The sequence below is a fragment of the Corvus kubaryi genome, unplaced genomic scaffold (assembly GCF_017639235.1).
Source record: "Corvus kubaryi isolate FWS band 111438036 unplaced genomic scaffold, C.kubaryi_AGA036_p1.0 37334, whole genome shotgun sequence".
Taxonomy (NCBI): domain Eukaryota; kingdom Metazoa; phylum Chordata; class Aves; order Passeriformes; family Corvidae; genus Corvus; species Corvus kubaryi.
The window spans coordinates 16,632,872-16,647,446 of NW_024581108.1; the positions used below are offsets into that span (position 1 = coordinate 16,632,872).

The 14,575-nt window shown below is 44.3% G+C and overlaps 1 protein-coding gene across 7 annotated transcripts in view; it reads left to right on the top strand.

The window, feature by feature from the left end:
• RNF220 (ring finger protein 220) overlaps positions 1–14,575 on the top strand; it is a 220,673-nt gene that overhangs the window by 199,071 nt on the left and 7,027 nt on the right. For all 7 annotated transcript variants that reach the window (XM_042030529.1, XM_042030533.1, XM_042030532.1 and 4 more), the window contains 2 exons: positions 9,030–9,138; positions 10,269–10,343. In XM_042030529.1, coding sequence (XP_041886463.1) covers positions 9,030–9,138; positions 10,269–10,343 — 184 coding nt within the window. The remainder of the gene's footprint in view (positions 1–9,029; positions 9,139–10,268; positions 10,344–14,575) is intronic.

Sequence of the window (14,575 nt, forward strand, 5' to 3'; positions counted from 1 at the left end):
TTTAGGAAATGTTTGTGTGGTGCCCAGATGCTCTCAAGAGAAAAGTAACAATTATCTTTACGTAGGCTGCATTCCCTGTTTGGATGAAAGTGTTCCTTTGAAGAGCAGAAAAGGGATCATGTTGTGTCCCATCCGCTGCCAGGTTGCTGTCTCTCTCCTGCATCTGCTGAGGGGCAGCCCTGGCTGCACAGGGCTGGCTCTGTGCTGGTGGTGACAGCGCTACTGCTTTCCTTGGCACTCACGGACTGTTGTGGCAGGACCCAGTAAGTGTTTGTGCTCTGCCAGCTGCTGTATGACAACAGGATGGTTGTAATTACAGCTCTTGGTAGTTTATGCATTTCTTAGGCTACAGTTAGTAAGTATAAATGTGAAATAGGACTTTAAAAAGGACCAGTTTGAGTTAGTTCTCATTAAACCATGTCAGGGATAGCTGTAGAGTGCGTAATTATTTCTCTTACACTTGCATGCACAGTTGCAGTACCACTGAGGGGTGCTTACTGCTGCAAGGAGGAGCATTAAGACACATTTAGTTGGAGCTTGGTAAAGATTTCCCAAAGAATTTAATGACAGAAGAATTCATTGTGCTTTCATATCTCCTTCAACTCTGTAACACAGAACCCAGCACTGCCTTTACTGGAGAAATGTAATAGCAAGTAATGTAATTAAAGTAGTTTAATATCCATGTTGATTTTTTGTCCTCACTTCAGTGTTGTTGCTTTTCCTAACCTTACACCCCACTGCTACAGGCACTTCATCCTATTTCTCCATTATCTTTTTTTCTTCCTTTTTGATTATTTTGTCTGCAAAAAGCTGTTGTTTCCTGCACAGTTGCATAAGCATTCCTGCTTTTTCCTCAGATAGCCAGCTCGTGACCTGTCCTTCCACCGTACTGCTGGTTTCCTCTTCTAACTCTGGGACCACAATTGGTTATATGATACTAATGTGCCCTGGCCTCCTTTAATAGCCTCATGTTTCTTTTTGAAGGCACGATTACCTTAAATGATGCTAATTCTGATCCTTTCTTTCCCCGTTAAGGAAACAGCAACAGTGTAAAAGTTCTAGGGCGGCAGCAGCAGTTGTAGGAAGCTGTCTGGAGGATGTGTTACCGCACTGCCCTTGTGTGCCTCCAATCAGCGGTCGTGAATGGAGGTTCTGGCAAGCATATCACCTCCACAGTAAAGCCCTTAAAAGGCTATAGATGAATCCAAGTGCTGCTGTAGTAGCATAGATATTTCCTGTTTATTTCAGTCGTTTGGATGGGGGCCATGGGAGTAGAAGACATTTATTTAATTGCTCACAGAGGCTGGCTGCAAGACTCAGCTGCCTGTCCAACCTTCTGAGCAACTTTCAGCCCTAGGAATTTGCTATTCCTCTTTCACTTCATGGATATTTTATAATTTTGTGCCCTGATCATCCAACCAAAGCTACCAATAATCCCAGACCAGCTCCAGGCCACAGTAAAATGACAAGTTACAGCTGCTGTAAGTCTTCCAGTAGAAAAATAGACCTGCCTAGCTATACATGGAGCTTGGTCATAATGCAAACATGTTTACTTGTGGATGGAGGCAAGTTTCAGTAGGCTGGAACCTTTAGCCTGTGTACCTCAGCAAGGAGAGGACTTGCATTTTCCATTTCCACTTCCTGCCTTTTGAGGCTCTGGCTTGTATTAAGGTAGAGACCACAATGCACCTTCACAGATCTGTTAGAAGTACAATTAGGGTCAGCAGGATGAAGGATACATTTGCAAAATGAATCGAGATATTAACACATTAGATGAGTAATTATTTCTCTTTAGAAACACTGTTTAGAGAATCATTTTCTGATTCAGCCTGTGCTGCCTCAACAAAACCTTGCTGCAGCAAGCCACTTTTCCAGAGCACGGCTTTTTCCTTTATCGCCAAAGCTGCTCCAGTAAAGCAATGGGATTGCATTTATTTTCTCTTTGGAACAGCGAACATAGTCTCTAAATCTAATCAGAATGACCCATGCATTCTTTCTCCCAGCTTTCATGTCGAATCATAATTGCTCAAATGGCACATTTAAAATTTTGGCGCAAGCTCAGACTTTCACTCGCCGCCTTTTTAAATCAGTCCCAGTGGCCAGTGGATACTGCGTAGCCCTACAAATGCATCTAAACATGCTGACTCCGAGGCTCCTTCTATTCTGAATGATCAGCGGTGCCATCTGTCTCTGTTTTGATTGGGGCTGGGCACATGTGTCCCAGCAAAACACGGGCCAAAAAAACAGAAGAGAAAGAGCCAGCGCCTGAATTTACTTCCTGCTTCTGTAAAGACATTGTTGGGTTCTGTGTTACGGAGGCGGGGGAGAGATAAAAGCAAAATTAATTCTTCTGTCATTAAATTCTTCAGGGAATCTTTACCCAAGTCCCTACTAAATGCAGCTTAAAATGCCTTCTTGCAGTGGTAAGCTCCCCTCAGTGGTATTGCGACGGTGCATGAAAGTGTAAGAGAAATAATTCTTCTGTGGGGGAAAAAAAGAGACAACATTTTTGGTTTGTATCAAGATGAAATTAGTCAGAAGCAAACTCTGAATTTGGCAAGCAGATGCCAGTATTAACAAGTTGTGCGAGCAAGTATAAAATAGAGGCGCTCGTGACTGGGAGTGCCTCGCAGTCGTGTGTGTGTGCCCTTGCATGCACCCCGCTCCAAATTCACAACTTAGAACACGGAAATTAGAATGGGGAACATTGCATTATTCATAACTTGGCAACCAGAAGCCGGGGCACTTTGCCAAAGTAAACTATTCTCTATAATTACAGGTGAAGCAACATTCTTTAATATCTTACAATACAAAAACATACATTAATCAAGGAAAGAGGGCTTTTTTTTTCCTAGAGGACAATAAATTAGCATCCTTGCCAATTTCCTCAATACATGTGACAATGTTTTACAGGATTATAAGTCAGCCTCTTTAAAGGAGGTTAGTCTAAAAACAAATAAACCAAATAAATGAGATTTTTAGCTAAATAAAGGGGTAGCCAACTCCTAAAACATTGATGTCTTGCCAGGAGATTTACTTTTAGCATTGGCAGTCTTGCAGACCCTTTAGAGGGTCTAAACTTCACTTGGTGTGATTTGACATGGCTCTTCCGTAAACAGCTTTGCTGGGCAGTTTTCTACAGCAAGGGATGCTGCAGAAACCCCTTCTGCTATAACCCTGTATAATCTCAGTACATTGTGCCAGTCCGGTAGCCCACATGTTGTGGGGTGATTCACAGTCAATCTGCCACCAGTGCCTGACATCGGGCTTCTTTCAGAGATGTAAGATACTGAAAATGCCTGAGCTGTATCTCTTTTCTTTTAAAGCCACCTGTCACTTTTCTTTTGAAAAACTTACATGTCAGTTTAAGTGTTTTGCTTGTTAGTAGCAAAGGGGCTTTTTCAGCTTTATGTTATGTTCTTGCACTCCAGTAAGTGTAAAAGGCCTTTGAGTCTGTGGATGTCCCACTGACTTCAGTACTGCTCACCCACATCTGCCAAAATAAACTCCCCGTACCTTTAGCTCTTGTACTTGTTGCAGGTGATGCTTGCTAAATTGAAAGTGGGGACAGATTCTTTCATCAGGTTGAAAACGAAAGCAATTCTTATCCCAAAAAACATAGGGGTGTTTACAGTTAGTATTTGAAGCTCAGATAGTGAGGGAGTTGTGTTGAAGACAGTGTATGAGTGAGAGCTGAGACAGCATCACTGTGCTCTGCCATTCTGCAGTGCTCCTGGGTGTCACAGAGCTGTGCACAGCATGTTAGAGGCTAATAAAACAGGGACTCTTCTCTGAAAGAGTTGCCCTCTCACCCAAATGTAAATTGGCTGTGAGAGAAGGCTTGCAATTACATGATTGTGCACTGATGTTGGGGTCATTTTATCAAGTCTTGAAGATTTGTGCCCCACAAAGTGAAGACTGCACCAGGCTTTCTCTCCTGCAGTGTAGTGGTGGTTATGATAATTGTCATCTACAGCCGTGGTTGGATATGGCCAGGGGCAATTTCTCTGCTCCTGGAACCTTGCTTTGGTTTGACTCTGCCTTCAAAGCATCGACCAGTCTGTTTCTAATATTTATGATATGTAAGCTGCTAGTGACATGACCTCTGCCCTTGGTGCAGGGAGGTGGCATGTATGTTCTGCAGGGTTCTCCACTTTGGACAAGGGAGGATAAAGGCTTTGTTTAAAAATAAATACATCACGTTCAGGTTTGTCAGTGGTACTGTACATTTTCCTCTCTGCCAGTCTGTGTTTACAGGCATAAGAAAGCAAAAATAAATGTATGAGGAAGAGAGAAGGTCAGGATATCAAGTGTCAAAAGTAGCCCATGAAATTTTATTGGTGGTGCATTTAATCAGTGCTAAGCGTTTTTTACAAGGTACACACAAACAGTGGAATTGTAAAAATTTATGGAATGCTGTGTACAGTGTGGCCATTTATGAAGAAAGGAAAATTTATATCCAGTTGAAATAAACCAAAGGGGAATGTTTTATGGAGACTCCTCAACAGCAGGATACATCAAATGAGATCTGGATAAGATAAGGATGGGGTATTTGCAGGGGCTTCTTTGAGGTGTTTTCCGGCTTCTTCAGCAGCTAACAGTTTGCGTTTTTCTGTGGCACTCAAACAGGCAGGGTGCTGGATGCAGGGACAGTGTGGTGTTTGTGTTTTTCTGTACAGTGGAAAGGAAACACAAGTGAACAGCTGCTACTGGTATCTGTGCTGCAAGGCTCTCGCTCTTGGGCTTGTTCCAGTACAACAGTTTCTTGAGCAGCCCTTAATATCCAGCTGGGAAGGGTTAACTGAAGCCAATCACTCTGACATCAGCATTTTTTTGTTTCCTTTTTGGTCCAGTATTTTGTTGATGATAAAGCACAGACATAGTCAATTGAGAGATTCCAGAGCTGCAGAATCAGAGATAATTTAATTAACGGAATTGCTTGTGATTGCCCACTGGGACAGCGGGTAGGAATTGCTCGATTTAATTTGGAGAAACAAAGATCACATGCATGCTAATGTTTAACAAATAACCAGTGTTTGGGTTAAAGTTTTTTAGCAAAGAGGGGGGCAGCCATTTCCCAGGGGAGATTTCCCAGGAGGTGATTGCTGCCTAACAGCTCAAAGCTACAGATAGGTCCTTTTTCCTCTTCCATAGTATTTCTGTGCACTTTTTCTGGCCTTTTACCTGAACAAAGCAAGGATTTTCTCAGAGAAAGTGTTCTTATTTTCAGTGCTGAGGGGGAAAATGCTATGAATAGTAGAAAAATACACAATGGGCACAAAGACTGAAAATCATCATATGCTGTCTGCCCAGTCTCACAGACTTGCATCTTGATACCCAGAATCCTCAGCTGTAACTGCCAAGGTGTGGAAAACTTAACCACAAAGTCCAGGGAGAAGTACAGGACCCAGCTTCTTCCACGAAGACCCTTCCCTTCCTGTTTTTGCTCTTGTATAAACATTCTCGTTCAGGCTCCCATTTGTGGTGGTACCACAGCGAGTCTCTGCTCCAGGAGGGAGATCCCCTCTTGATACATCCTCAGCCAGGAAGGACAATTCAGGTATCAGTGAGGCCTCTCACACCTGCTGGAGCAGCACCAGCACTGGGGCTCAAGGTATTGCTCTTGGCAGCAGTTGTGCTCAGCAGGTCTCTCTGGAGGCTGATAAATGACGTTATCCAAACACGTCAAATCAGAGCACTGAGGCGCAAAATTGTTAAGAGTCCTCCTCCATCCAGTATGCGGTCAAGGCAAAGCAGAGAGCCAATTCCTTCTCTGTGATTCCTTCTGCCTCACTTGGCAGGGTAACTTGTACACAGCCTTCCCCCGTTCATGGCACTTGGCTTTCTGACCCTCGCTCCACCCTGGCGTTACCCTGTAAAAATTCTGCCCAAGGCTGCTCCCAGGCGCACACAAGGTGCACACACAAGAGGGAATCCTGAGGGAGTTCCCAAGATTGCTGCTGCAGGAAGAGTTGCTCCTAAGCGATGCTTATCTTTAGGATACAAGCAGCAGGTTGACGGTAAAATGACACTAAATGGAATGGCATGTGAACCAAGTGTGCTGGCCACCACGGGAGCCAGACACATGGGAAGTGACTCTCGTCTTTATTCCATCCCTGGAGGTAGTTTCAGTTTCCTTTATTTACTAATGTTCTCCCTATTTCCCTTGACCTCATTTCCTCCAGCTTTTCGGAAGCAACCATGCAATTATCGCTCACTTTGGGTTGACCCTTGGCCGCCACGTCCCTTGTTGCTGCTGCTCCAAGAGGTTTTCCTGAAGTCTCAAGTGCAAAATACTCACTTACAGCCAAAACTCCTATCTCTCATGTGACGTAGGAGCTGTGTCTTCAGCACTGTGCTGTGCGTCAGGATTTGTCCTGTGAGCTTGCTTGGCCTGGAGAACATGGAGTTTAAATTCTGTCATAGCTGAGCTTTGATCAGTGCTGGGAGATATTGCAGTGGCTAAAGCTCCCTCTCTTACCAATGCACCCCAGTCTTGTTAATAAATGTATATTTAATAATGTCTGGAGCGTATGAAGTGATAATAACTAAATCAATACCTCCCACATTGATTGTCCAGGATCCCTACAGCGTGACGCACGCAGTGGTGTGGTAATTTTCCAGCTAACTAGCACCCTGATCTACAGCCCTCCTATTGATTGGCCATTGTATCAGGCAGCCTCTGAGCATTATTGCTTATACCTCTATTCAGCCTCCTTTTCTGATTCATTCGTTTATTACTGGACAGGTGCGATTATCTCAGAGACTTTCCGAAATTGGCCAGTGGGGGTCAGCTGTTTAGATTTCTATAAACAAGCCATTTTCTATCTTCTCTAGTTGTTGCAGTGGCAAATTTTTCCTTTTCAAGTTTTGTCTGTTACTGGGCTGGGACTGGGGGTGAATGGGCATTTGCTTGTATCTGCTTAAGGAATCAACTTTTCCCTTTCCTTGCTGAGTTGCCCACCTGTCTGAGGAGAATGGATAGCTCCACAGATGGTAAAAGGAGAATTTAGCGAGGGTTGAGGTTCTGGTTGCCACCTGCTTTGGGCAGGAGTCACCACATTCACTCTTGTCTTTACACCTCCAGTGCCCTTGCGCGTGCAGGAAAGAGAAATGGATTCCGTGAAGTCAAATTCAACTGCAGCCTTCACCCAGCATCAGTTCAATGATGGGCCAGACCGGAAGAGAAGCACTTTTCTCAGCCAACAATAATCTTCAAGCTATAAATAAATAAATCTGTTTCTTCCTTGGACAAAACTAACACCTTTCTAGACTTTCTTTGAAAATGCTAGCAACTCTTCCTTGCGGGTGAGAACTCAAGCTGGGATATAGTAATAATTTATACCAAAGAGCAGGAGCAAGTGGGTGTTTTCACAGCAGGGAGGACTGTCTCCTACTGAAACTCTTTCATCTTGCTCCCAAGAATGTTTATTGATTCCAAGACTTGAATCCACAGTGTCCCTGTCCCCAGACAGTCCTCACCCACTAGGCTATCATGGGACATTTGTATTTCTTTGCCTTTTTTTTTCAGTTTTAAAATTGTTACCATTTCCTAGCAGTTGTCACTTGCAATGAATCTCCTTCTGATGAAGATCTCAGTTAGCTCATGCAGAACGTGTCTCATCTGTACAAAGGCAGGAGTGAAGTTGAAGGAGCTTTGTAACACTGGTAGTTAACCATATGCATTCCAGCAGCTTCACTTTCTTCTGAAGTGTCATATTAGAAAAATCACCCAAGATCTCTTTGACTAGTTCTGTTACGAAAGCCTTGGGAAAAGCCAGTAGAATCAGCTTGTGGGAGATAGCCCAAGTCCCTCCCTGCGTGCCAGCAACAAGTGACTAATGAACAAAGGAGTGAGTGCCTGCCTGCAGCAAGAGTGCTGAGATTGCAGCTCACTGTACTGGCTGTAGTAATTCCACTAGACCTGTGTTTTAGCCACCTGTTGATGAATCATCCTCTAAAAAGGTAGAAGACATAGGTGCCACTGTGGGTTATCTTGTGATTGATGATGCAGCTTCTGGTGTCGAAATGCTCTTCAAGAGGTTCTTCTGAGCTGGAGTCTGCTTGGAGATGCCAGAAAGTTACTGACATACATGAAAATTGTTGGTTTGTTTTGTTTTTATTCGAGAGAGTGAGAGCCTTTATGTGAATGCTCTAAACCTTTTCTGGGGAATACTTGTGGGCCCCTCCCTAGGCGTGCACTGTGTAGAAATTGGATTTTGCAGCATGCTGGAGTGACACATCCTTGTCTGTAATGCTCCCTGCATTTCATTTGCTAAGCATTGCTGTCTGCCCTTGCTTTTAGGTTGGCAAGTTGCTCTTTTCACCAGCCTTGCAGAACCATGAAAATACACTTGCCTGGCCTCAGCGCAGTGCTTCTGTGACAAAAGAGATAATGCTGCCCATCAAAAATGACCCTAGGAAATGGGAAAACTGAGATTGTAAAGCTGCCTTTATAGCCACCCTGTTGGCACTGTGTCCAGTGCTTTTGGTTTCTCTGTTTTTTTAGTATTAGAATCAAAAAGCTGGGACTTTGGTTAATATAAGCCATTGTGTTGATCCTGTGTAATGAGCTGATTTTGCATTTCACAAGGCTGATAGCCAGCAAAGGCCTCCATTCTCTAAAGGGAAGAATAACTCCTATTGCCCACAGAAGGTTATCTCAGCAGCTTTAAAGCAACTATAGAACTTTGTCTCAAGCATGTGGTCCTAAGTAATCTCTTAAGGGAGACAAGAAAAAAGGCACAAAACAAACAAACAACCCCAACAAAATATCTATTCTTTAAATGTCTGTCTTGCTTTGTATGAAGCTGTCAACCCCAGCACTGGTTGTGTTCTTTTGTGATGTGTTTGGAAGTGTTTAGAAAGACACTTGAAAGAATTCGCACTGGGTTTTAACCCAAGTTGGATGTATTAGTTTGAAATACAATGCTGTTTCCTGTGCAGTACCTGTTGAGGGATTCTTTTCCCCCCAAACTCTTAACAGTCTTGTGTGCTCAGTGATGTTCACTCTCCATCATCTTTTGCAGAATTACAGAAGACTCTGCAGTGACAACATTTGAAGCGTTAAAGGCTCGTGTCCGTGAGTTAGAAAGGCAGCTTTCCCGTGGGGACCGCTATAAATGTCTCATTTGCATGGTGAGTAGCACTCCACTTGTGGTAATGAATCAGAAATGTCTTGGTATCTTTGCCGAGGAGGAGAGAAGCTTTCTCCTTTTTCAGGCAGAGTGGGGGAACTCATCACCAATTAGCCTTCTGAATTAAGGTCTTAACAACTGCAATTTCTGTATGAATTACATTGTTTCCACTGGTATTTGTAGCTGTCCCTCTATATCAGGGGCAAGAAAGGCCCAACTTCAGAAGACTTTCTGCCTTCCTGTAGAAAACTCCCAGATACCAGCAGCCTTTTCCTGCATGTGCAGATTTACATATGCAGGAGAGAGCAGAATCTGTGATCAGAGACTCACCTTCACTGATTTGGGAACAGGAATGCTACCTGAGCATTTAAAAGTTGCCGGTGTCCTGCATGCTCTCTGGTGATGCTGTGGCCTTCCTCAGGAAGGGCAGCAGCTCCCTCTGATGGTCCAAGCCTGCAGGGCTCTGCATCTCCTGTTGGGTTTGTGTTCTGAAAGCAGAACATTCTGCTTGGTGGAGAGCTCCCTCTGCAACTTCAGCTTGATGCATGGGCTTTTCTCTCCCAGCCAGGCTCACAACTTGGAGGTGTGGGAGTGCAGTCCTTGCACCCATCCCACAGAAAGGATGACAGCTTGCTGCTGATTTCCAGAGGTTTGTCAACAATGATAGAAGATACTCGAGAAGGCACGTCAGCTGAAATAGCAGCAGCATTCTTGGGATGTAGTTAAGCTGTTCCTGCAGAGCTGAGTTGTGATAAGGGTTGATCTTACCCTGTCACTGGTTTTTGTATGATCTGGTGACCTTTCTGATGAGAATAATGGCAGGTGGCCAGAGCAACTTGAGATGCTTTTGCAATAACTGTGTTGAGCCAGATCACCACTTTGAGTGGATTATGGGCTTCCAACAGGAGTTCTGGGAAGTCAAGAAAAGGAACTGCAGGAGACTTTCTGCCACTTCTATACAAACATTATGAAAATACAACTTACATGATACACAAGTTGGTTCTTTTAGCCAACTTTTTTAACAAAATACAAGACAGTGTTACCCACATAAAAAGGCATTGTGATGGGGTTGGGAGTAAAGAATCACTAGATCCCTGCTATGGAAGTAACCTATTTGCTTCTTTTCCTCAGGACTCCTACACAATGCCCCTGACTTCTATTCAGTGCTGGCATGTGCACTGTGAAGAATGCTGGCTGCGGACTCTGGTGAGGCTCTTGACTACTTTCTTGTTGACTTACAGCCTTTTTCCTTTCTTCTCAGATACTTTCTTCTAGATTGCCATAGGGAAAGGTGCTTTTTGCTTTATTTTAAACAATCTGAGTGCTGTGCTTGCAGATTTCCCAAGCCTGGCTGTTTAACACCCCACTCAAGCTTTGACATGAGAGAGTTTTGTTTGAGTCGTTGTGACCCAAGTCCTGTCCTGCCCCTTGCTTTTTCTTGCTCTGCTGAGGGAAGAGCTCTGTGTCAGGGACTACCTTGCCTTTCAGTGATTTCCTGTGGGGTGTCCATGCAGAGAGGTAAAGCTGTGAGCAAATCCAGGGAGATTTCATGGAATGGGTAGCTTCCGAGAAACGTGATATTCCCTTGAAGGAAAGGGAATCATCTTCAGGGGAGAGGATATGGAAGGGAGCTTTTATAATGTGAATCTATGTTTTTTAGGTTATTTGTAATAGCACTGTGTGGTTTTCAAGCCATTCTGTTTAGAAGATTGGGGACTACCTTGAACATTGAGTGGGTGACCCAGTGGAGTACTAATCTGTACATTTATTAAAGGACATCAGGTTAAAATTTAAGGTGTTATTAAATAAAGTGTTTTCTTTTCCTGTGTTAAAAATGTGGGCTTTGTAATCAGCCTTTAATGTCCCCTCTGCAGCTGATTTTCAAGCTTTCATTTTGTTCAGGCTGGGGAGTGGAAAATAGTCAACTGTGCTTTCTAGTTCTCCTGTTAGCAAGATGATACAGTGTTGGGTTGCAAAAAATGTAAGGGAACGCCACTCCTGAAAACGTGTTCCTGGAAGGCATTACTCTACTTTATAAAAGACATTGTGTGCTTGGAATTACGATTAAGCTGATCATGCTCCTTTAAATCCTGCCTTTTAAAAGTCTTGTCCAAGAAAAGTTACCAGGATGGTGAAGTGCCTGTGGGCTCGAGTACTAATAGCAACTCAATAACTTGGCCATCCCTTGGGCTGTATTTTATAGCTCTTCAGCTACACCCCGTCACTATTTACATTATACAAGCTTTTGTAAACATTTTAGCAGCATGTTATAAAAGACGCATATGTGGGTACGTAGCTGTGAGGTGTCTGGATGAATATGTGCTCTGCCACCTTTGCTAAGTGAAGAGTGATCTTGTCTTTCAGCAGTGCTACAAGCACAGGATAAAACACTTAATTTCCTCTTCATTTTCTTTACTCCGAAGTCTTTGTCTTCTCCTCTTTCCACCAGCCTCAAGTCATCTTCTAATTCCATGGCACCAATTTCAGGCTGTTCTTAGGCTCAGCAACAACTTAGTTCAACTTCAGTCAGGTCCCTTTTTGTCATGTTCAGCAATCACAGCTGCTCATGAGAACGGGGAAACTCACTCCAGGGGCTCAGGGATTAACATTTCCCTTGCAGAGGGGAAGCCATCTCCCCCTAGAATTCCGTGAGAAAGGTGGCGAGGATGCTGGCTGTGTGTGATCTGCACATGGCTCTTCTGCTGACCAGGCAGGCAGGATAGGAATAGGCCAGCAAGACATCATGTTAGGACTTGGCACTTGCATAGGGGAAGCAATTAATAAGTGGCTACTCATGTGTTCCCCAGTCCTAGTCTCTCCCTGCAGCCCCAAATTTATTAAACCAGGCCTTTTCACAAGGCATGCTTGCACTCCCTCTCCCATCTCAAAAAAAATTTCCCAGCCTGTGTTCGCATGTTTCTAATGTAACCATTAAAATGTAGCCTGAAGACAGCAATAAAAACCCTGGAACGCCTTGGTGCTTTTGTGTCTTGATCAAAGTCAATGTGTGTAATCTCGTTAAGACTGCCCTCCTTCCCCCCTCCTTTTTTATGAATTTAATGGCATACAGCAGCTGGGCTCAGTGTTTAATGCTTACCAACCTGCATTGTTCTAATTAAGGTATCTCCTTTTATTTCGGGCACAAAAGAGACTCTTGTTTTTTTTAACAAGCGAGGAGCTGTGGGATAGTGTGTGTAATAATCGCTGCTGTTACCTTTCCCTGGGTATAAAGCTGGCTCCCCAGTGGGGTTGGGAGGAGAGAGCCTGCGCATGCAGCACACATGGGAAGACTTGGCTGGGGGAGAGGGGCAGCATTTTTCTTCTGTTGTGCAATAAACAATTTGTTGGAGTTAATAGGAGTTGGAGCAGGCATGTTGTGTCAGGCTTCCGGCCCCTTTTGAACAGTCTGGAGATCTGCCATCCATGTTGGTGAAAAGTCCCCTTTCTCCTGTGTGCCTGTGGTTCATATGCCTGGCCAAGATCTCATATTAAATTAGTGTGAGTGTGTCTGAGAGAGCAAGGATCATGTACTGAACAAGGCCCTGGAACTGAAGGCTCACAGTGCCTGGGAGCACTTCTGAACCTCTGCAGGGTATTGAAGACAGGGTGAAATTTGATGCTCACAAGTGTCTATGGACCTATGGTTTAAACATTTTCTAGGATACGATACTACAATGATCTGAGCATCTCACTTTAGTGGTGTTTAGGGCACTGATGAGGATTGAGTCTTTAAATGCTTAGACTTCATGAAAATAAAATTTTTAGACTTTTGGCTCTGGATGTTCAATTCCAAATTATAACTGTTCTGTTGGTAAGGGCAAGGGAGAGACTTTTAATCACTAACTCTACAAATGATTGCTGGGCTCTTTAGCTTAGGTACCATTATACTGGAGCTCAGCACGTCAACTGGCTGTAAGTTCTGGGGTTGAAACATTGACCATAGAAGAGACTCCATCTGTGTCTGCTGTTGCTTTGTCAGATTAATGTGAAGCAAAGGCTGGGGTTGCAGAAAGGGACCTTGGAGATGCCTTAAGAGAACCAAGATAATGGAGTGATTTACCTATGATCCCTTTTGGAAACCCTGAAAACATGTGGAGGTTCTTCAAAGTTAGGAGAGGAAATGGTGTTGCAGGAGCGAGGTTTAGCCTGGGCAGCAGCACGTGGAGTTCCTTTCCCTGAATGTCAGTGGTCCTCATGGTGGGTGTCCATCCTCAGCTGGTTGTTCGACTGCAGCCTGAGTCAGCCCGAGTCTCCCTCTGTAAGAGTCTGCCCCTTCTCCATCCTTCCCCATTAACTGAGACGGACCCTACAGGTGATAGTGGGTGAGATTGTGTTTTCCTTCTCCTGAGGAGAGTCCTCTAACAGAGGAGATTGGCCATCTACTCTAGTGATTTCCTGGGGAGGTTTGGAGCCTCCATCCTTGGAGATTTGTGAGAACAGACTTGATGTGTGTCTGTCATCAGTAATTCAGGTTGAGGTGATCTTGCCCAGGGAATGGGTTGGCGAGTTCTTGACATCCCTCTGGAGCTGTAGTTCTGTGATTTCCCAATCCTTGGTATCCTTCTTTACGAAGTAAATAGAGTTAGAAGCTAAGTCAGGCTGGTTTTTGCCAGTGATGGAGCTGTTGGTGGGTGCAAAGGCTGAAAGAGGACAGGTTTATCTGAGCAAATGCAGTTTACCAAATTTCCCCCATCACCTGTACAAGCCAGATCCAGCATTTCCTATGTGAGTTTGCTGACTCCAGGCTTGTGCTTGCCCGTCTTGGGTTTATTTGAAAATGACAACTACAAGAGCAGGAGAAAATCACTTCTAAAAAGCCTTCTTCATCACCAAATGCTTCCAGGGGATCCATCGATATATATGTGTGCTCTGCAGTTGACACATTTATATCTTTGGTAATTACTACATTCTTAGCCCTGCCACATTTTCTAGGCTCTAGTACCATGTATCCCATGTGAGCTGGAATAGTTCTGCACAAAACAGCACAGATACAGAGCAGCCCTTCAGTGTGATTTCTCAGAGCTTCAGCAACATACAGGGACCTCCTGAGTCAGCAGCTGCAATGGAGGATGCTGCGCTTGAGCCTTTATGATCTCATCTGCCATGAGGTTCTCTGGTAATTAATTAGCAATTTTCAATTTTGGCCTCCAGCAGCCTGTGGAGATGAGCTCCACCCTTTGAGGAGTCTCCATGAAGCAAGTTGTTCTCCTGGTGATTTAAACCCATTACCTAACAGCTGGAGGGTACCCCACAATGGCAGTGGAGGACAACTGTTTCTCTGGGAATTAGCATCTGCTGAGAAGCAGCTCCACGCTTGGTGTGGAGGCATGGGTGGGAGAGCAGGCTGACGCCTTGGTTGAGAATTGGATCTTGACATTCAACTCCTTTCCTGGCAAGAAGCTGGCTCTTGGTTTGGGTCCCTCCTGTCATCTCTCTAC